At 46.5% G+C, this 22,607-nt stretch overlaps 1 protein-coding gene across 2 annotated transcripts; it reads right to left on the reverse strand.

Annotated features, from left to right (window-relative positions):
- Positions 1 to 659: 659 nt before the first annotated feature.
- NME6 (NME/NM23 nucleoside diphosphate kinase 6) lies at positions 660 to 10,600 on the reverse strand. Of its 2 annotated transcripts, none has more exons than XM_079993147.1 (5): positions 10,425 to 10,600; positions 8,394 to 8,496; positions 5,003 to 5,042; positions 2,468 to 2,628; positions 660 to 1,805 (listed from the first exon to the last, which is right to left on the reverse strand). In XM_079993147.1, exons 1-5 carry the CDS (start codon positions 10,515 to 10,517, stop codon positions 1,639 to 1,641), a joined length of 564 nt encoding a protein of 187 aa, XP_079849273.1. In that variant the 5' UTR covers positions 10,518 to 10,600; the 3' UTR covers positions 660 to 1,638. The 2 variants fall into 2 exon arrangements, with proteins under 2 accessions (XP_079849273.1, XP_079849274.1); XM_079993148.1 differs by lacking the exon at positions 10,425 to 10,600 and adding an exon at positions 10,295 to 10,418.
- Positions 10,601 to 22,607: the final 12,007 nt, after the last annotated feature.

The raw sequence follows: 22,607 nt of genomic DNA on the forward strand, positions 1-22,607 counted from the left end.
ATTGTATAAGATGTAAAAGTATGTTTAATTACTGTGGAAAATGATATGTTAAAAAACTTATAAAAAATTTATATAGGAAAAAAAGTCAGGTTGTTTTATTTCCTTAACTTCTGGTGGGAGGGCGTTTCACAGGGCGGGCGCCACCACCAAGAAGGCCCTCTGCCTGGTTCCCTGTAACTTGGCTTCTCACAGGGAGGGAACTGCCAGCAGGCTCTCGGAGCTGGACCTCAGTGTCTGGGCTGAACGACGAGGGTTGAGACGCTCCTTCAGGGATACTGAGCCAACAGGATCTTCTTATACTTTTATCTCTGCATTTGTGTCCAAGCCGCTTCCACTTAACCTAGTTGCCAGCAGGTCTTTCTAAGCATTGTGCCCCAGCCTCACCCCCGACAGCGGCAAGACTGCCTGCGATTCAGCTCCTGAGTTTGTTTCCAGAGTTGGTTCTCTACCATGGAAAACAAAAAGGAAAGAGTGCGTCTGGGCATAATAATAATAATAATAATAATTTATTATTTGTACCCCGCCCATCTGGCTGGGTTTCCCCAGCCACTCTGGGCGTCTTCCATAGAAACCAAAAATACACTAAAATATCACAGATTAAATAATAATGTGCAGAGGATCTGCCTTTATCTTCACCAAGAAACGACAGGAAGCCCACACACGTTTTGGATCAAAAGTTGAGTTTATCGCTATTAGGAATGATGTTTTTCAGACAACCTTGAATCAAGGCACCTCTCCCTTTGGCAATGAAACCCTGATGACGCACCCCACCCCTCCCTTGCCCAGTAAATGTTACTGGGAATTTGTGGGTCACAGTGAAGACGGCACGTGGGCATGGGTACATAGTTTGGCACAGAGCTGTGGAAATGGCAGTTGCAACCAAGAGAAAAGGCATGCTTAAGTCAATAAGCAGAGACGTCACCTTGCAGACAAAGGTCCGTATAGTTAAAGCTATGGTTCTCCCAGTAGCGATGTATGGAAGCGAGAGCTGGACCGTAAAGAAGGCTGATCGCCGAAGAATTGATGCTTTTGAATTATGGCGCTGGAGGAGACTCTTGAGAGTCCCATGGACTGCAAGAAGATCAAACCTCTCCATTCTGAAGGAAGTCATCCCTGAGTGCTGACTGGAAGGACAGATCCTGAAGCTGAGGCTCCAATACTTTGGCCACCACATGAGAAGAGAAGACTCCCTGGAAAAGACCCTGATGCTGGGAAAGATGGAGGGCGCAAGGAGAAGGGGACGACAGAGGACGAGATGGTTGGACAGTGTTCTCGAAGCTACCAGCATGAGTTTGACCAAACTGCGGGAGGCAGTGGAAGACAGGAGTGCCTGGCGTGCTCTGGTCCAGGGGGTCACGAAGAGTCGGACATGACTAAACGACTCAACAACAACAAAGTCAATAAGAAATTTAGACCCCCATATAATGGGCATCCTTGAACCCAGCCTGGGTCTGGCACAGCCTGGCAGATGTCTGCTCTTATCCAGGGGGGAGACGTACACACCTCAGCCGCCATCCCTGAGTAAGCGGCGACATATTTAGTGCTGGTGCTCATTTTGGGGAAGAGAGGAGGAGACCCCTGTCTCCAGAGCAGAATCCCTGCATCCATTCTGGCAGTGTCTCCCGTGCAAAGCGTCCTTCAGTCTGCCTCTGCCAAGCCATCTCTGGGCACGTGGTGAGGGATCGCCTTGGTGCCACGGCCAACCTCCCTCTCCCGCAGCTGAGGCTCTTCCTGCTGGTACCACCGGTCTTCGTTGAAATCTGGGAAGAAGAAGGCGATTTCCCTGCTGGCTGATGCTGCCGAATCTGCAAGGGAGGGGGGAAATGTGAGCGAGTGCGGGGCCAGGCTGATCTTTGGAGCGGAATTCGAAATCAGCTGGCTGCACCGGCAGCCGGTAAAAATCCCACTTCGATTTCAAGGTGTTGGAAATCACTGGCTGGCTGAATTGGTCCTATTTGGGCCAGCGAGGAGACCAGGGGAGAATTAGCTGTGGGATCCCAGAGCGGGTGATCTTCATAAAAAGGGGAGAGGGAGGGAAGGAAGGGGAATAAAAGATCAGGCTAAGTTCAAATTGAAAGCCAGGTGGAATAGCTCTGTCTTACAGACCCTGCGGAAGGAGGTTAAATCCTGCAGGGCCCTGGTCTCGTGGGACAGAGCGTTCCACCAGGTCGGAGCCATCACTGAGAAGGCCCTGGCGGAGGATAGTCTGACTTCCTTAGGGCCTGGGACCTCTAAACTATTATTCATGGACCTTAAGGTCCTCTGTGGGGCAGACCAGGAGAGTCCCACCCCCTGCAATGGATCCCTTGATACAAACAACCCCTCTCCCTTGGCTACGACGATTCCTTAGGCCTCTTCTGCTGGGCTCAGTCTTCGGGGCTCCTTTGCAAAGGAATCTTTTACAGGTTGCTTGGAGAGCTTGTCCAAAGTTCTCCTGCTCCTCATTTCCCATCCCTCCCGGACTCACCTGAGCCGTGGACGGTGTTCCGAGTGTCCGTGAGGCCGAACGACCCGCGGATGGACTCTGGGTCTGTGTGCTGGGCACGGAAAACCTTGGTGGGACCCATCAGAGACCTCCAGAGCAGGATGGCTTCCTCGTGGGCAAGGATGTATGTCCTCATGGGGCCGCTGGAAAGGAGGAGAGAGAAGGCGCAAGGAAGGTCAGGGGGTCGCGTCACACGGATCTTGCAAGCAGCCGGACTGGTGGCCAACAGGCTTCCATGCACAAGTCAAAAGCACAGGCGATAAACCTTAAAAGCCCCAGGTGGCCTTGCTCAGGAAATCTCCCTCCCAGTGTTCAAAACTGGCCAGGCGCCAGTTGCCTTTTGCGACTGGCACAGGTCCAATTGCAACCAAGTGGAGATCTCTGGATGGCAGGCTGTCGACTGGGGAAAGCAAAACGTCACTTAAGAGAAGGCACAGAAATGTTTTCCTTGATGCTTGAAATAGTTTTAGTCTGCATGTAACAGATATAACAGTAAAGGTGAAGAATATGTAGAAAGCACAATGAGGTGAATCGGAAGTCAAAAGTGTGTGTGATGTTACGCGATGTGTTGTTAGTTAATGTTTAGTTGTCATTGAGGTTCTATCTTTTTATTTCCCCCCCAGGTGCGGGGCTGGAAGAACCAGGTCGGGGAACAGTGGGAAGGCGTGCTCCGCCTCCCCGCTGTCCCCCGAGCTTGTGGGGCTGGCGATGGGGAGAAGTGTGCTGAGCCCGGGACTGCAGGCAGCTCTGCGCAACCCTCGGAGCCCGTCTCCTGAGGGTTGCGCAGAGCTTCCTGAAGCCTGGAGAGCGAGAGGGGTCGGTGCGCACCGACCCCTCTCGCTCTCCAGGCTTCAGCGAAAGCCTGCATTCACCCCATAGGACGCACACACATTTCCCCTTCATTTTTGGAGGGGAAAATGTGCATCCTATAGGGCGAAAAATACGGTAAATTGTTTTGCAATAAAGTTATAAAAAAAGGATGAATGCTGTGTCTCTGGAGATTCAACACGGGAGGAGTGTACTGATGGAGTGTCTCATTCAGGGGTCAGCAAACTTTTCCAGCAGGGGGCCGGTCCACTGTCCCTCAGACCCTGTGGGGGGCCGGACTATATTTTGAAGGGGGGGAAATGAATGAATTCCTATACCCCACAAATAACCCAGAGATGCGTTTTAAATAAAAGGACACATTCTACTCATGTAAAAACACGCTGATTCCTGTACCATCCGTGGGCCAAATTGAGAAGGCGATTGGGCCGGATCTGGCCCACGGACGTTAGGTTTAATTTCTCTCTGCCTATGCTCAAGCTGTATATTTGCTAAGCATTTTGATGCGCGGAAGAAAGGAAGGAAGGAAGGAAGGAAGGAAGGAAGGAAGGAAGGAAGGAAGGAAGGAAGGAAGGAAGTTAGTTTTAGTCTGGGTTGTTTGGTTTGATGATTCCATAGATAGAATTGCAGAGTTAGAAGGGACCCAGGCATGTCCAAAGCCTGTTTTGGGGGCCTAATCCAGCCCAGTCAGTTTAATCTGGCCCCTGTGGCAGTTTATTTCCTGGAGTAAAATCCTAAAAAAACCTCAACAACTTCAATCCTAAAAAAAGGCTAACCACTTTGGTTGTCCCTTTGGTCGGCCCTCACAGCCCTTCACTTCATCAAATCTGGCCCTCTTTGAAAAAAGTTTGGACACCACTTCTAGCCCAACCCCCCCAGCAATGCAGGAATATGCAGCTGTCCCATATGGGAATCGAACCTGCAAATTTGGGATTATCAGACCATGTTTTACCCGACTGAGTTATCCAGATGTTGCAAACCATGTTGAAATTTGTTCGTTAATGGCAAACCAAGCTGGTGGACTGTGCTGAAATGGCAAAGCTGACTGGAAAACGCAGGAACCAAGAGGACAAAAACTTTATAAAAGAATGGGGGTGGCGGGGGGGGGGGAATTTACAACTTTTTAAAGAGACCGCTGTAAGCAGATGGAAACATTGGCAGGATTTTGATTTCACTTGTAGTGTAATAATTACCATGGAAAACATGGAATGATATAATAGTTACAGAGTTTGGAGAAGATGCAGTTTTAAATGATTTAAAAGGGACTCCAGGGAAGGAGGGGGAGAAATCCTGAGACTCAGGGGAATCTCTTTATATGGATATGTAATTGAATTTTTTAAATATAATTTTGCGTTGTAAAAACCAAATAAAAATGATTTCAAAATAAGAGAGATTTGTTCTTTAAAATATAAAGTAGTATAGAAATGGAAATAATAATAATAATAATAATAATTGTAGTAGTAATATTATTATTATTATTAATAATAATAATTGTAGTAATAATAATAATAATAATAATAATAATAATAATAATAATAATAAAAATCAGAGCACCAACCTGGTATCATCCAGATGTTTTAAACTACAACTCCCACCAGCCCCCATTATGTGTTTTGTATTTTATTACACAATTTTTGTTTCCTTGAAAAATCTCAATTAATTAAAAGAGATATATATATGCTGCGGACATACCTGGCCATGAATTCCACCAGCCTCTGGTAGAAGAAATGCCCTGAAAAAGAGATTGAGAGCCCTAAGACCAATGCACGCTTCTGGGATAGGTCTTGAGAGAACCCTTCCCGGGAGTTATTGCCGTCCACTCCAACTCCCATCTGCCCCAGCCAGGGCTGATGGGATCTGTAGTCCCAGAGGCCAGAAGGACCACTAGGGGTTCTCCACCTGTGCTGTGTATAAACGGCAAGAGCCTTCCTGTCTCGTGTGACTTCCAAGCCATCTCTTGAAGGACACCAGGGCCCTGAGCACAGACTCTTAGAGAAGGGCCCCAGTTCAGAACGCCTGCCTTGAATGAAGAAAGTCTCAAATTCAATCTCCAGGTAAGGTCGCGAGAGACTCCATCGTCCAGCCCGGACACCGAAGTCCAGCGCTGAGGGCCTTTTGTCAGTTCCCTCCCTGCGAGAAGCGAAGTTACAGGGAACCAGGCAGAGGGCCTTCTCGGTGGTGGCACCTGCCCTGTGGAACGCCCTCCCACCAGATGTCAAAGAGAACAACAACTACTAGACATTCAGAAGACATCTGAAGGCAGCCCTGTTCAGGGGAGCTTTTAATGTTTGATTCTATTGTTAATATTCTGTTGGGAGTTGCCCAGAGTGGCTGGGGAAACCCAGCCAGATGGGTAGGGTATAAATAAAAAATTATTACTATTATTATTATTATTCCTACCTAAAACCCTGGCGTGCAAATGCTGCCAGTGAGGGTTGGCAGCTTTGCGTGAGATGCTCTGATGGTCTGACTCAGCAGCGCCGGGTTTATGTATAAGTTAAACAAACCATAGCTTAAGGCCTCACTCTCTTGAGGCGCCCAAAAAATTGAAAGGAAAAAAACCTGGATGTACATTTCCAAAATATAAAATGAAAAACCAGTAAGTATAAAACCTACTGACAGGGAACTGCCATCGGAGCCAGAGGGAGAGGGAGGGCTCCAGAGGGATTCCGGAGAGCGTACCGGGAGGGAGAGAAGCAGCCCATCTTCTGGGGAAGGAAATCAGCGTAACACCAGTGGAGAAGGGGGGCAGATGGGGGAATCAGTGAGGTGGCTCCATGACTCCTCGCCGGAGACCAGCGGGGAGAGCACGGGTCCTCCGCTGCCCACACCCTCCCTGCGCAGAAGGCTTCCGCGCAGGGAGAGTAGGCGGAGACTAGACGTCAAAGAGCTTCTTTGCTGGAAGAAGTTCAAGAAACACCCACTGACGGATTCTGCCAGCGACTGAGACAGCCACGAGTGAGTGGCTGTCCGGACAGAAAGGGTTCACCCAGGTAACTCAGCCAAGCGTGGCGCCAATTTACGCACGAGCAACCCCTAGAACCATTACACCTACATACAACAAGAGTGTTTTGTGTTGTGTAGGCTCCTAGGATGCAAGTCATGGGCCCTGCCTGCTCACCCGCTCCCTAAAATATCCCTGGTTTGCTCCTTTCTAAATATAGGGTGCCTACATTCTGCATGGACTAGTTGCATGGAGACATGTGCAAATGGCTTGAGATACCTATTAGGTCCATCAATGACCATATAGCATATATTCAACACAAAAAACAGCGGCAATTTGTTGTTGACAAAGGACAGCTGGACATATCAAGGGCCCTTCAGTAGGTCAGGGCCTCATCAAACCGAAATCCGGCCCTTATACTCAATAAAAGCCAGCTTCCTAGGCTCCACACGAAAAGTTTCACGTCTACCCCAGACAAGACACAGTTCCTACTTGGATGCATTAATTCCATGTAGGAATCATAGAATCATAGAATCCTAGAGTTGGAAGAGACCACAAGGGCCATCGAGTCCAACCCCCTGCCAAGCAGGAAACACCATCAGAGCACTCCTGACATATGGTTGTCAAGCCTCTGCTTCAAGACCTCCAAAGAAGGAGACTCCACCACACTCCTTGGCAGCAAATTCCACTGTCAAACAGCTCTTACTGTCAGGAAGTTCTTCCTAATGTTTAGGTGGAATCTTCTTTCTTGTAGTTTGGAACCATTGCTCCGTGTCCGCTTCTCTGGAGCAGCAGAAAACAACCTTTCTCCCTCCTCTATGTGACATCCTTTTATATATTTGAACATGGCTATCATATCACCCCTTAACCTCCTCTTCTCCAGGCTAAACATGCCCAGCTCCCTTAGCTGTTCTCGTAAGCCGTTCTCGATACTTCTCGTAACCTGTATGAAGGACATTGCGCGTGATGGGCAGGAGGCAAGACCATGCGAGCTCGTAAGTTGTTCTAAACTATTTTCAAGACCACAGAATCACAGAACTGTAGAGTTTAACGGGACCCACGAGGGTCATCTAGTCCAACCCCTGCAATGCAGGAGTCTCAACTAAATCATCCCTGACAGATGGCCACCCAACCTCTGCTTAGAAACCTCCATGGAAGGAGAGCCCACAAGATTGCATTTCAATGTTGTAGCCTGCCCTGAGACCTTTGGGTGCGGGGCGGGTGATTGATCATAATAACAGAACCACAGAGGTGGATTATTAAATGTGTTAATACGGGTAGAAGTTATAAACACTGCAGCTGTTGAGTGAATTACTATTACGATTGTAATACAACTGGTTTTAAACGCAGTGTAAGGCAGTCTGTATGGGAGTATATTGTATTTAGTTATGGGGTATCAGAGTTTTTAGGGGGTTAACCAGGCTGGGATAGCTGGGATAGTAGGCTTGCTGGTTCTTGAATGTCTGATGTAGATTTTTTTCAATTTCGGTGTTCTGTATAGGACAATGACATTAAAGATTATTGTATCGTATCGCTTTGGAAGCAGAATGAATAAATAAATAAATAAACAAACCTGTAATTCTAGCATGCGGGGGGACGACGGACGGACGGACCAAAATGATACAACTGGATATTTGATTAATTGATATTTGATTTGGTATTGTGATTTGACATGGATATAATGAGGCGTCTTTTGGATTCTTGTCATTGGAAACTATTAAAAAGTATTGTTTTTAAAAAAATAAAACCATAGAGGTGGAAGGGACCCAAAGATTCATCTAGTCCAACCACCTGCAGTGCAAATATCACTAATAATAATAATAATAATAATAATAATAATATTTCTTTGTGTACCTGCAGTGGGCTCCTAACTTGCCCCCCTAGCTGCTTGGACCAGTGGATAACTGCCATGAGTTGCATCTGTCATGGGCGTCTGAGCTGACATTCCTGCACTGCAAAGGGTTGGACTACAGGACCTTTGGGGGTCCCTTCCAATTCTATGATTCTAAGTAAGGAAACAGCTTCCATGTTTCCCCTGGATTAGAGCCATCTAAGTGCCCCTTCCTGGATTCTCTGCTGACCCCACCTACTTCCTGGACTTAGCAATGGGGTATTTTTTGGGGGGGGGGTGGTCCTGACCTGAGTGTTCCTGGTAGAACCTCTGGCTCTCCTGCCTGCTCCACGTCACATCCTTGCTCCTGATGATCAATAACCGGTTGTCCAGGATGGTCTGGTGCACAGCCTGGGAAGAGAAGAGGACGAGTCGCTCTGAAGCCAACGCTACAGACAAGGAGACGGACAGTGGGGAGACTTTTTGCAGCCTTGGGAGCCAGGTTCGAATCTAGTGGCCACAACCTTGAGCGTATCTCATGGCAAAGCTCTCTGGAACATAGCTTCAACTTACAGATTTGAAAATAAGGGACCAGCAGCCTCGAAAATAAGGGATCAGCAGTCAAAATAAGGGATTTTCAGAGCACAGGTAGGTTCAAATTCTCAGCCCCTCCGAGCCAAAAGGAGAAAGCCCAGTCAGCAGCCAAACGAAGCCTCAGGCGGTGGTTCCCACAGCGCAGCAACCCGGCAAAGGGGATGCAGCAAGGAAAACCACCATCACCTCTCCGCTGGGAAGCGCTGAGCAAAGACGAGTCCCCAGGCAACGCGGCCGATTTGATCGGCACAAGGCATGCAAGCTCCACCCCCCCAGTCGTTCTTAGACTCCTTATTGGGTGAGCAACGCAGCCAAGCAACACAGTTGGAGCCTCCCTCCTCCCTGGCCGGCAGGGAGGGAGGGAGAGAAGCTGCTTCCTTTGAAACCCGGGAAATTTAAGGGACATCATCAATAAGGGACAGCAGCGGGACACAGCACTGGGATAAGGAACTGTCCCGTCAAATAAGGGACAGTTGGCAGCTATGCTCTGGAACTGCTCCGTAAGCAGCTGCTCAGAGTTATTTCTAATGCCAGACAGTGGGGCAGCCCCAAAGGGAAAGACACAAAGGGCAAATTGCCCCTCTAGGTATCTCCTTCGGGGTGTGGCGACTCTGAAATATTGGAGCAGCAAGCATCTAAAATAATTAAATCATCTGTTCAGGCCTCCCCACCCACCCCAACTGTCACTGCTGAATATGTGGACCAACGACACGCAAAAGCTTCTGACATGGAGGTGAACTGCAGCTGGGATTTCAACAGCCCAGCAATGGAAAACCTTGAGGGGAAATCGACATTTAATTTGTTTTATTCTGGATTGTTTTATTTGATGTTTTAATGTAAACCTCTTTGAGATTTTTTTCTTTAAAACATATAGCAGTACAGTGGTACCTCGGGTTACAGACGCTTCAGGTTACAGACTCCGCTAACCCAGAAATAGTACCTCGGGTTAAGAACTTTGCTTCAGGATGAGAACAGAAATTGTGCGGTGGCAGCGGGAGGCCCCATTAGCTAAAGTGGTGCTTCAGGTTAAGAACAGTTTCAGGTTAAGAATGGACCTCCGGAACGAATTAAGTACTTAACCCGAGGTACCACTGTATAGAAATGAATAATAATAATAATAATAATAATAATAATAATTTATTACTACACGCTGTTCTTCTTAACTTAGCTCCAACTCTCGGGCCCTGGAGTCTCAGCCTGGCACACCTGAGAGCCCGGTGCCCGGGTGCCCCACATTCCTGGTGCCTATGGTTAAGACGGCCCTGCTAATAGGCCTTCAAAGTAGACCCCCTCTGATTGGAAAGTCAGCGGTTCAAATCCCCATGACGAGGTGAGCTCCCGTTGCTCGGTCCCTGCTCCTGCCAACCTAGCAGTTCGAAAGCACACCCAAAAGTGCGAGTAGATGAATAGGTACCACTGTGGCGGGAAGGTAAACGGCGTTTCCATGCACTCTGTCATGGTGTCCCGTTGCTCCAGAAGCAGTTTAGTCATGATGGCCACATGACCTGGAAAGCCGTCTGCGGACGAACACCGGCTCCCTTGGCCTGAAAGGGAGATGAGCGCAGCAACCCCAGAGTCGCCTTTGACTGGACTTAACCGTCCAGGGGTCCTTTACCTTTACGCTGTGTTCATGTCCTACTTGTGGGTTTCGCTTTGGGGCATTTGGTCGGTCACTGTGTGAACAGGAAGCTGGATGAGCCATTGGCCTGATCCTGCAGGATCTTCTTACCTTCTTTGGTCCTTACCTCGAGGAAGAGAGGGTGAGCCACAGCATCAGGCTTGATGATGGCAAGGGTGAGTTGCAGGACCTGCCGTGGAGCACGCAGAATGGCCCTCATCCTGCTCACAGGTTCCCCCTGCCCTGGGTGCGGCTGGCGGGTGCTCTGTCTGTCTAGTGGTGGCCCGTCCCCAAAGCATCAGCCTGGCAATACAAAGTCAGTTCAGTGCGGTGCAGTGGTTAGAGAGTGTCCGGCTAGTACACAGGAATTTGATGACTTTTGGGACCGGGACTTGGGTCAAGAAGAGATTAAAACTGTGAGGGCTCTTGGACTTGGAAGAGGAGGGAAAAAAGAGAAGAACAAAATAAGAGACTGTTGGAACTACCAGAGGAACTTAGAAGAACAACAGTCAAGAGTGGAAATTTTGAAAGACGTCCTGAAATACCTTTCAGATCTTAGATTTAACTACGGAGATTTGGTTGCCCTGTCGAGAAGGAATAAAATCATCTTTAGGTGGGAGTTTCCCCGAGATCTACTCTTTAGCCTCAAAGGAAGGAAAATGAAAATAAGATCAGTGGAAGACAAAGTAAAGTTCATGTATAAATATGAAGAAGACTTGCAGAAGGGACTTGGAAAAGAGTTAAGAGCATCGGACAGAAGATCACCAGGTTGATGGACTATAGGGAATTGGCGGATATGACTGGCAGATTCCGGGACCAGGGAGAAGAGTCGGTGGAAGAAGATTGGAAAAAGTTTAAAGACTATTTATAAAAATATTGTAAAATTACCGTATTTTTCGCTCTATAACACGCACCTGACCATAACACGCACATCGTTTTTAGAGGAGGAAAACAAGTGAAAAAGCATTATGAATGAAACAGTGGATGTATCATTTTTGTGCTTCATGCTGTGGCCACAGACATGTGATCTGATGGTGAATTTGGGGTGACCCAATGCAAAAATCCTGAGAATCCCTGTGGATCCATGCTTTGTAACCACGTTTTTGCGCCATTGCAGCCCCAGGCAACAGTGGGTGCGTGATTTTGGGAGGGCAGGCTGTAGCCATGGACATGCTATGTGATCTGATGGTGAATTTGGGGTGACCGAATGCAAAGATCCTGAGGATCCATGTAGATCCCTGCTTTTTAACCACGTTTTTGCACCATTGCAGCCCCAGGCAACAGTGGGTGCGTGATTTTGGGAGGGCAGGCTGTAGCCATGGACATGCTATGTGATCTGATGGTGAATTTGGGGTGACCGAATGCAAAGATCCTGAGGATCCATGTGGATCCATGCTTTTTAACCACATTTTAAGTGGGGAGGGACAAGGAGCACGAGAGGGGTGTGCAGAGAAGCAGCTGGCTAAGAATGCAGGAGAGGGGTATAACGGGAGGGAGGAAAGGAAGGCAAAAGTTTTCCCTCACCTACCCACCCAAGCCAGCCAGCTCGCGTGCTCTCTCTCTCTCTCTCCCTCCTGCATGTTTTCAGCAGCACGAAGCACAAAGACGACACTCTGCTTTCCCCTCTGCTTGCCTGGAGGGGAGGGGCTTTCCCTGCTCTTTGTTCCGTTTGAGCAAACACAGCAAGGAAACAGAGATGGGTGGGCAGTAAGACCCTGAGGCAGAATGCAGGAAAGCAGCCGCTTCTGCTTTTCAGGTTTCCCTTCTCCGAGACGCGCGATTTGATTTTTGCCTGCTTTTTTTTGCCTCCCCTCGCACCATTTGGCTCCAGGGACCACACATTCGCTCAAAAACACGCACAGACATTTCCCCTTCCTTTTTAGGAGAAAAAATCTGCGTGTTATAGAAGGAAAAATACGGTAATGAGTGTTAGAAAAATGTTGGAAAGGAGCTATATGGCTTTAGTAGAAATGTTACAAGGAATTAAGTACAAATAGATTATTAGAGTATTAAAGGGAAAATAAAGTTAAAATATGTTAAGACAATTATATATTAAAGGGAAAAATAAGGTTAGAATATGTTAAGATAAATTACAGGACAGAAAACAGAGGAAGATGGAAAGGAATTGCTGAAACAGTTAATTAAAGTGGAATACAAAAAGGGAAGTGTGAGGAGGTCGTTGAAACAAGTAAATGAAAGTTAAGATACTGAACTTATTAGATGTGTTTTAAATTGTGTTTGTTTGGTTTTGTTAATTTAATGTTTGGGGGTTGGGGTTGTGTGGTGTTTTTGTTTTTGTATTGCATTGTTTTGTTTTGTTTATTTTTTTGTCTTTCTTTTGCAGTCTTTAAAATGTTAATAAATATTATTTTTTTTAAAGAGATAGTGAGTGTCTGGCTAGGCCCTGGGAGACCAGGGTTCGAATCTCCGGCCGGCCATGAAGCTAAATGGGCGACCTCGGGCCAGTCACTGCCTCTCCAGCCTACCGCAAAGGGTTGTGGGGATTTTTCCACCTGGAAGCCAACTTTCCTGTCTAGTTTAAAGACTTCCATTATCTGATAGTAATGAAGCCAGTCTCTCACTTTCCCTTTTAACTTCTCAAAACTTTGCAATTTCAATCTGTCTCCCTCTTGCTCCAAAATTTCCCAATATCTCGGCCAATTGACCTCCATATTTAGTTTTTTAACAGCTTTTGCCTCCATTGGCGACAACCACCTTGGAGTTTTACTTTCCAACAAATCTTTATATCTAATCCAGACATTATATAATGCTTTCCTGACAATATGATTTTTAAAACCCTTGTGAACTTTTACCTTGTCGTACCACAGGTATGCATGCCATCCAAAAAAATTGTCAAAACCTTCTAAATCCAAAATGTCAGTATTCTCCAGAAGTAGCCATTCTTTCAACCAGCAGAAAGCTGCTGATTCATAGTACAGTTTAAGGTCTGGCAGGGCAAATCCGCCCCTTTCTTTCGCATCAGTTAATATCTTAAATTTTATTCTAGGCTTCTTGCCCTGCCAGACAAATTTAGAAATATCTTTCTGCCATTTCTTGAAACAATCCATCTTATCCACAATTTGCAATGTTTGGAACAAAAACAACATTCTAGGCAATACATTCATTTTTATAACTGAAATTCGACCCAACAAGGAAAACTTCATATTTGACCAAATTTCTAAGTCTTTTTTTACTTCCATCCAGGTTTTCTCATAATTATCTTTAAATAAATTCAAATTTTTAGATGTCATATTTATCCCCAAATATTTCACTTTCTTAACCACAGTTAACCCTGTCTCATTCTGAAACTTTTCTTTCTCCAATACTGTTAGATTTTTCTCCAAAACCTTCGTTTTAGACTTGTTTAATTTAAATCCTGCTACTTGACCAAACTCTTGAATTAATTCTAATACTCTTTTGGTACTAGATTCAGGCTCTTGCAATGTAAGTACTAAATCATCTGCAAAAATAGAAACTGAATTGTTAGAGCCCAGTACTAAGAATTTGTCAAGAATGTATAATTTGCTGTTGAAATGGAACACACAAGATGAAATGGTTAAATCTGTAATGATTAAATGGGCACAGGACATTGGGCATGACTTTATGTTTGCTGACTGGGAAAAGTTATGGACCACCGGGATGAAATTTACGGCATGTAATGCCTTGAGAGAAAATATTATGAAAATGATTTATAGGTGGTACATGACCCCAGACAAACTTGCAAAAATCTATCATTTGCCCGAGAATAAATGTTGGAAGTGTAAAGAAACAGAAGGAACATTCTTTCACCTTTGGTGGACGTGCCCAAGGATTAAGGCTTTCTGGGAACTGATCTATAATGAACTGAAAAAGGTACTTAAGTACACTTTCCCTAAGAAACCAGAGGCCTTTCTCCTGGGCATGGTCGGCCAATTGGTGTTAAAGAAGGATAGAACCTTTTTTATGTATGCTACAACAGCAGCAGGGACGCAGGTGGCGCTGTGGGTTAAAGCCTCAGCGCCTAGGACTTGCCGATCGAAAGGTCGGCGGTTCGAATCCCTGCGGCGGGGTGCGCTCCCGCTGCTCGGTCCCAGCGCCTGCCAACCTAGCAGTTCGAAAGCACCTCCGGGTGCAAGTAGATAAATAGGGACCGCTTACCAGCGGGAAGGTAAACGGCATTTCCGTGTGCGGCTCTGGCTCGCCAGAGCAGCGATGTCACGCTGGCCACGTGACCCGGAAGTGTCTCCGGACAGCGCTGGCCCCTGGCCTCTTAAGTGAGATGGGCGCACAACCCCAGAGTCTGTCAAGACTGGCCCGTATGGGCAGGGGTACCTTTACCTTTACCTTTACCTTTACAACAGCAGCAAGAATACTCATCGCAAAGTACTGGAAGACACAAGACCTACCCACCGTGGAAGAGTGGCAGACAAAAGTGATTGACTATATGGGATTGGCAGAGATGACGAGCAGAATCCGAGACCAGGGAGAAGAGTTGGAGGAAGAAGATTGGATGAAATTTAAAGATTATTTAAAGCAATACTCAAAAATTAGTGAATGCTAGATTGATGCTGAATGAGAAAAATAGGGGTTAACAGCAATAATGGTTAAGTTAAAGAAAATGAGTGTTATTATAATTAGGTTGAAAGTAAGGGAGGGATTTGTTAATTAATTAATTCGACACGAGAATGCAGAAAGGGGAGGTATGAGGAAGTCGGGAGAGTAAGGAATATGAAATTAAGAGTGTGAAATTATACGTGTTGTATGTTTTTCTATTGTCATGTTTTGTGTGTTATGATAAAAAGTTGTGGAAAATTTAATAAAAATTATGTTAAAAAACAAAACAAAAAAACAAAGGGTTGTGGGGATTGGGGAGACCCGTGTGTGCCACTTTGAGCTCCTTGGAGGGAAAGGTGGGATATAAAGACAAAAAAATGCAAATAAAAAAATGCTCTACCAGGCTAGGTTAAAGATTCCTGAATTACCGTATTTTTCGCTCTATAAGACGCACCAGACCACAAGACGCACCTAGTTTTTGGAGGAGGAAAATAAGAAAAAAAAATATTCTGAATCTCAGAAACCAGAACAGCAAGAGGGATCGCTGTGCAGCGAAAGCAGCGATCCCTCTTGCTGTTCTGGCTTCTGGGATAGCTGCGCAGCCTGCATTCGCTCCATAAGACGCACACACATTTCCCCTTACTTTTTAGGAGAGAAAAGGTGAGTCTTATAGAGCAAAAAATACGGTAATATACAAGGAGCTGCTGAAAGGATGAAAACAAGGGAGCGTATTAGGGGCACCCCATGTTCCTTGAAGGTTTTTGGAATTAGATATTGAGGCACATGGAGGTCACTCAGTGCCATCCGTATATGCAAAATGTCTGGTTCATTTATATGAAACCTTTATTCTAAGTAATGATGGGACTCACAGCGGATGGAGAATGCTTTTAGTTTTGTAAATCTTTATTATTTGTAAAAGTATTCTTTGTAGGAGCTAACACTTTATTATCCCTTTGTGATTTTATGCTGTGAATTACCCTGAGACCTGTGGTTATAGGGCAATATAATAATAATAATAATAATAATAATAATAATAATAATAATACAGTGGTACCTCGGGTTACATACGCTTCAAGTTACAGACTCCGCTAAGCCAGAAATAGTGCCTTGGGTTAAGAACTTTGCTTCAGGATGAGAACAGAAATCGTGCGGCGGCAGCGGGAGGCCCCATTAGCTAAAGTGGTGCTTCAGGTTAAGAACAGTTTCAGGTTAAGAACGGACCTCCGGAACGAATTAAGTACTTAACCCGAGGTACCACTGTAATGGTAATATTTTTTGCAATATTGGTGGCAAGCAGGTCAATAGTGGGTAAGGGACCCTACATTGCAAGAAATATTACCCTTCTCTTAAAATTGTATGTATTGAGTTCCTACGTTTTGTACAAAGTACATCAAAGTAAAGGAAGCAAAACAATAACAACAAATTCTATTATTATTATTATTATTATTATTATTATTATTATTATTATTAAATATAAAAAGCAATGGTGCACAGAGATGGGCAGTGCTGCTCCAGATATTGTGGGGTGCAGAGGGGTCACCCAGCATATATAAAAGCATAATGAAACATTAAACTTAAAAAAAACACACACACACACACACACACACCAAAACACTTCCAATACAGATTTGCTTTTAAATGCTTCTGAAGGCTGTTGTTGCTGCTGTTTGAATTTGTCTACTGCCCTGTACCTGCAGGTCTCAGGGTGGTTCACTGATCCCCTTGGCATCTGGTGGGAGGGCGCCAGAAGAAGAAAGGAAGGAACAGGAAGGAAGGAAGGAAGGAAGGAAGGAGAGAGAGAGAGAGAGAGAGAGAGAGAGAGGAAGGAAGGAAGGAAGGAAGGAAGGAAGGAAGGAGAGAGAGTAAGTGGAGTGGAGTGGGAAGGGAAGGATGGAAGGGTGGCTGGGAGGATGGAAAGAAGAAGGGACGGGAAGGAATGAAGGAAGAAGGGAAGGGAAAGGGAAGGGAAGGGAAGGAAGAAGGGAAGGAAGGGAGGAAGGAAGGAAGGAAGGAGGGAAGGAGGGAGGGAGGGAGGGAGGGAGAGGAAGAGGGGTGGGAAGGGAAGGGAAGGGAAGGATGGAAGGGAGGATGGAAAGAAGGAAAGGGAAGAAACGAAGGAAGAAGGGAAGGGAAGGAAGAAGAGATGGATGGAAGGAAGGAAGGAAGGAAGGAAGGAGAGAGAGAGAGAGAGTAAGTGGAGTGGGGTGGGAAGGGAAGGATGGCTGGGAGGATGGAAAGAAGGGATGGGAAGGAACGAAGGAAGAAGGGAAGGGAAAGGGAAGGGAAGGAAGAAGGGATGGATGGATGGAAGGAAGGAAGGAAGGAAGGAAGGAAGGAGGGAGATGAAGAGGGGTGGGAAGGGAAGGGAAGGATGGGAGGGAGGATGGAAAGAAGAAGGGAAGGGGAAGGAAAGGAAGAAGGGATGGAAGGAAGGAAAGAAGGATGGATGGATGGAAGGAAGAAGGGAAAGAAGGCAGAGGGCTTTCCCCCTCCGCTCTGAAGCCAAGCCAAGGGAGTGGGGGCCCCCAATTCCTGCCCCCCTCGTGAGTGGGGGTGAGGGAGGGGGCGGGGAGAGGTCTCTTGGGGGGCGAGAGGAGGGGGAATGGGGAGGGAGGGAGGGAGGGAGGAGGCCTCATCCTGCTCCGGTACTTGCCTGTCCCCGGCGCGGCGGCGGCGGCGGCGTCTCCTTCCCTCCTCCTTCCTTCCCTCCTTCCTTCCCTCCTTCCTCTCTCCTCCTCTTCCTCCTCCCTCCTTCCCTCCTCGGTCTCCGTGGCGACGCGGCGCTCCGTCTCTCCGGCGAGGCCTACCTTCCCGCGCGGGGCGCCCCGGCCTCGCGTAGCCTCTCTGCCCGGCGAGGCGGCGCCTGGGCGGGGAAGGGGGCCAAGAAGGCGCCTCCCTCGTCCTCGGGGGCTCGGAGAGGTGCGGGGGGGCGGGGGGGGAAGGTCCACTCCGCTTGGCCCACTTGGGGGGCTGGGGGGGCACAGAGGCGCCGGGTTTCGCTTTGCAAGGGGGGCACTATTGGGGGGGCTGCTGCTGCTTTCTGGTCCCCTCGCCTTAGGAGGTGGGGAGATTACCACCCCCCCCAAGTTGGGGGGTGTCTCTGCTGGTCCCCTATGGGCAGGGGGGCTGCCCTGATAGAGGCAGGCAAAGGGGGCGCCGAGCCAGGCGCGGGGGGGGGGTACAAAGCGCTAATAACAACAATAATAATTAATAATAATAATAATAATAATAATAATAATAATAATAATGGGGTTCAGCACAGCCAGGAAATATGCCTGGTTTGGGAGGCACATGCACAGATGGTCCTGACGTGATGGTGCCAGCTGTTAATAATAATAATAATAATAATAATAATAATGGGGTTCAGCACAGCCAGGAAAGATGCCTGGTTCGGGAGGCACATGCACAGGTGGTCCTGACTGGTGGTGGTGCAAGCGATTAATAATAATGATGATGATGATAATAATAATAATAATAATAATAATAATAATAATAATGGGGTGCAGCACAGCCAGGAAAGATGCCTGGTTTTTTTTGGGGGGGGGGGGTTAATTCTGGTGCCAGGTGGGCACTGCATGCCTGTGTCTGTGATAGACAAGTGGTCCTGACTGGTGGTGGTGCCAGCGATAAATAATAATAATAATAATAATAGGGTGCAGCACAGCCAGGAAAGATGCCTGGTTTGGGAGGCACATGCACAGATGGTCCTGACTGGTGGTGGTGCCAGCTGTTAATAATAATAATAATAATGGGGTTCAGCACAGCCAGGAAAGATGCCTGGTTTTTTTGGGGGGGGCTAATTCTGGTGCCAGGTGGGCACTGCATGCCTGCGCCTGTGATTCACAGCTGGTCCTGACTGTTGGTGGTGCCAGCGATTAATAATAATAATAATAATAATAATAATAATAATAATGGGGTTCAGCACAGCCAGGAAAGATGCCTGGTTTTTTTTGGGGGGGGGGCTCATTCTGGTGCCAGGTGGGCACTGCATGCCTGTGTCTGTGATAGACAAGTGGTCCTGACTGGTGGTGGTGCCAGCGATTAATAATAATAATAATAATAATAATAATAATAATAATAATAATAATAATAGGGTGCAGCACAGCCAGGAAATATGCCTGGTTTGGGAGGCACATGCACAGATGGTCCTGACTGGTGGTGGTGCCAGCTGTTAATAATAATAATAATAATAATAATAATAATAATGGGGTTCAGCACAGCCAGGAAAGATGCCTGGGTTTTTTTTGGGGGGGGGGTTAATTCTGGTGCCAGGTGGGCACTGCATGCCTGTGTCTGTGATAGACAAGTGGTCCTGACTGGTGGTGGTGCCAGCGATTAATAATAATAATAATAATAATAATAATAGGGTGCAGCACAGCCAGGAAAGATGCCTGGTTTTTTTTTGGGGGGGGGCTAATTCTGGTGCCAGGTGGGCACTGCATGCCTGCGCCTGTGATTCACAGCTGGTCCTGACTGGTGGTGGTGCCAGCGATTAATAATAATAATAATAATAATAATAATGGGGTTCAGCACAGCCAGGAAAGATGCCTGGGTTTTTTTTTGGGGGGGGGTTAATTCTGGTGCCAGGTGGGCACTGCATGCCTGTGTCTGTGATAGACAAGTGGTCCTGACTGGTGGTGGTGCCAGCGATTAATAATAATAATAATAATAATAATAATAGGGTGCAGCACAGCCAGGAAAGATGCCTGGTTTTTTTTTGGGGGGGGGCTAATTCTGGTGCCAGGTGGGCACTGCATGCCTGCGCCTGTGATTCACAGCTGGTCCTGACTGGTGGTGGTGCCAGCGATTAATAATAATAATAATAATAATAATAATGGGGTTCAGCACAGCCAGGAAAGATGCCTGGGTTTTTTTTGGGGGGGGGGGTTAATTCTGGTGCCAGGTGGGCACTGCATGCCTGTGTCTGTGATAGACAAGTGGTCCTGACTGGTGGTGGTGCCAGCGATTAATAATAATAATAATAATAATAATAATAGGGTGCAGCACAGCCAGGAAAGATGCCTGGTTTTTTTTTTGGGGGGGCTAATTCTGGTGCCAGGTGGGCACTGCATGCCTGTGTCTGTGATAGACAAGTGGTCCTGACTGGTGGTGGTGCCAGCGATTAATAATAATAATAATAATAATAATAATAATAATAATAGGGTGCAGCACAGCCAGGAAATATGCCTGGTTTGGGAGGCACATGCACAGATGGTCCTGACTGGTGGTGGTGCCAGCTGTTAATAATAATAATAATAATAATAATGGGGTTCAGCACAGCCAGGAAAGATGCCTGGTTTTTGGGGGGGGGGGCTAATTCTGGTGCCAGGTGGGCACTGCATGCCTGTGTCTGTGATAGACAAGTGGTTCTGACTGGTGGTGGTGCCAGCGATTAATAATAATAATAATAATAATAATAATAATAATAATAGGGTGCAGCACAGCCAGGAAAGATGCCTGGTTTTTTTTGGGGGGGGGGGCTAATTCTGGTGCCAGGTGGGCACTGCATGCCTGTGTCTGTGATAGACAAGTGGTCCTGACTGGTGGTGGCGCCAGCGATAAATAATAATAATAATAATAATAATAATAATAATAATGGGGTTCAGCACAGCCAGGAAAGATGCCTGGTTTTTTTGGGGGGGGCTAATTCTGGTGCCAGGTGGGCACTGCATGCCTGTGTCTGTGATAGACAAGTGGTCCTGACTGGTGGTGGCGCCAGCGATAAATAATAATAATAATAATAATAATAATAATAATGGGGTTCAGCACAGCCAGGAAAGATGCCTGGTTTTTTTTGGGGGGGGGGCTCATTCTGGTGCCAGGTGGGCACTGCATGCCTGTGTCTGTGATAGACAAGTGGTCCTGACTGGTGGTGGTGCCAGCGATAAATAATAATAATAATAATAATAATAATAATAATAATGGGGTTCAGCACAGCCAGGAAAGATGCCTGGTTTTTTTTGGGGGGGCTCATTCTGGTGCCAGGTGGGCTCTGCATGCCTGGGATACACAAGTGGTCCTGACTGGTGGTGGTGCCAGCGATAAATAATAATAATAATTATAATGGGGTTCAGCACAGCCAGGAAAGATGCCTGGTTGGGGGGGGGCTCATTCTGGTGCCAGGTGGGCAGTGCATGCCTGTGCCCGTGACACACAGGTGATCCTGACTGATGGTGGCGCCAACGGTCAATAGTAATAATAATCAGTGCTTTTTTCTGGGGGGACGCAGGGGTACACATACCCCTAGACATTTGGTGAATCTAAGCTTGGCTCATTGAGGGGCAGTATTTCAATATGAGTCAGAAAATGAGAGTCCCCTAAACATTTTTTTAGGGGGGAGAAGCACTAATAATAATAATAATAATAATAATAATAATAATAGGGGTGCAGCACAGCCAGGAAAGATGCCGTGTTGGGGGGGCTCATTCTGGTGCCAGGTGGGCTCCATGGTGCACAGGTGGTCATGACTGGTGGTAGTGGTGCCAGCAGTCAATAATAATAATAAGTGCTTTTTTTCTGGGGGGACGCAAGGGTACAGATACCCCACATTTTGTGAATCTAAGTTTGGCCTCATTGATGGGCAGTATTTCAATATGAGTCAGAAAATGAGAGTACCCCTAAAAAAGCACTGATTCTACTACTACTACTACTAATTTACAGTATTTATACTCTGCCCATCTGGCCGGGTTTCCCCAGCCACTCTGGTTGGCTCCCAACAGAATTAAAGGCACAATAAAACATTAAAAACTTCTCAAAACAGCATCAGGCTTGGTAATAGATGCTAATAGTAATAGTAATAATAATGTTGTTATTTGTATCCCCACCCATCTGACGGTTTATTTTTATTTATTTATTGAATTTATATGCCGCCCTATACCTGGGGGTCTCGGGTCAGTTCACAGAAAAGATCAGCATAAAAACCACAATATATAAGATCAAAATAAAAACAACAATCCGGTAACACGCCCCCCTGCCCCCGCCAAAGAAACCACATTTTAAAGGGGCATAGGATGGGATCGCCTCAGCCATTCTACCCAGGCAGGTTCCAGCAAATATAAAAACAATAAAAGGGCTGCCATTTGGGATTGGGTCTGCACCAGTGACATGCTTGCAAAATTAAATCTGCTATAAATGCAGTCATATCGTTTATTCAGTTTTATTAATGTGTTTGTATGATTGATTGTAAATTGCCTCCAGACTTTCTTAGTGGGAAAAGCCTTGGGAAACCTAATCAATTTAATTCGTTTCCCTTTTGTGCCATGTCTTTTAGATTGCAAAGGCTGTCTGCCTATTGCCTCTTAGTAAGCTGCGATTTTCTTTAATTTCATTATCATTTAATATTGCCATTTCAAATAAAAAAAAATAGAGTCTAAATTGCTTCGAGGCTTTACGGTAAAACCTAACCCTGACTGGAATATTTGGCATCCCCTTTGCCCTGTGGCAAACTCCAGTCTGGGCAGGGAAAAGACTCCATGGGTCAGCAAACTTTTTCAGTGGGGGGGCCAGTCCACTGTCGTTCGGACCTTGTGGGGGGCCGGACTATATTTTGAAAAAAAGAAGAACAAATTCCTATGCCCCACAAATAACCCAGAGATGCATTTTAAATAAAAGGACACATTCTACTCATGTAAAAACATGCTGATTCCCGGAGGGTCCGTGGGCCGGATTTAGAAGGCAATTGGGCCTTAGTTTGCCTACCCATGGAAAAGAGGGTTGCCAGGTACCAGGCCTAACAGGATGCAGAGTTCCACCATTGTCCCTCTGGCCTTACAGGTGT

This window comes from Podarcis cretensis (genome assembly GCF_951804945.1).
Source record: "Podarcis cretensis genome assembly, chromosome: 10".
NCBI classification, from domain to species: Eukaryota; Metazoa; Chordata; class Lepidosauria; order Squamata; family Lacertidae; genus Podarcis; species Podarcis cretensis.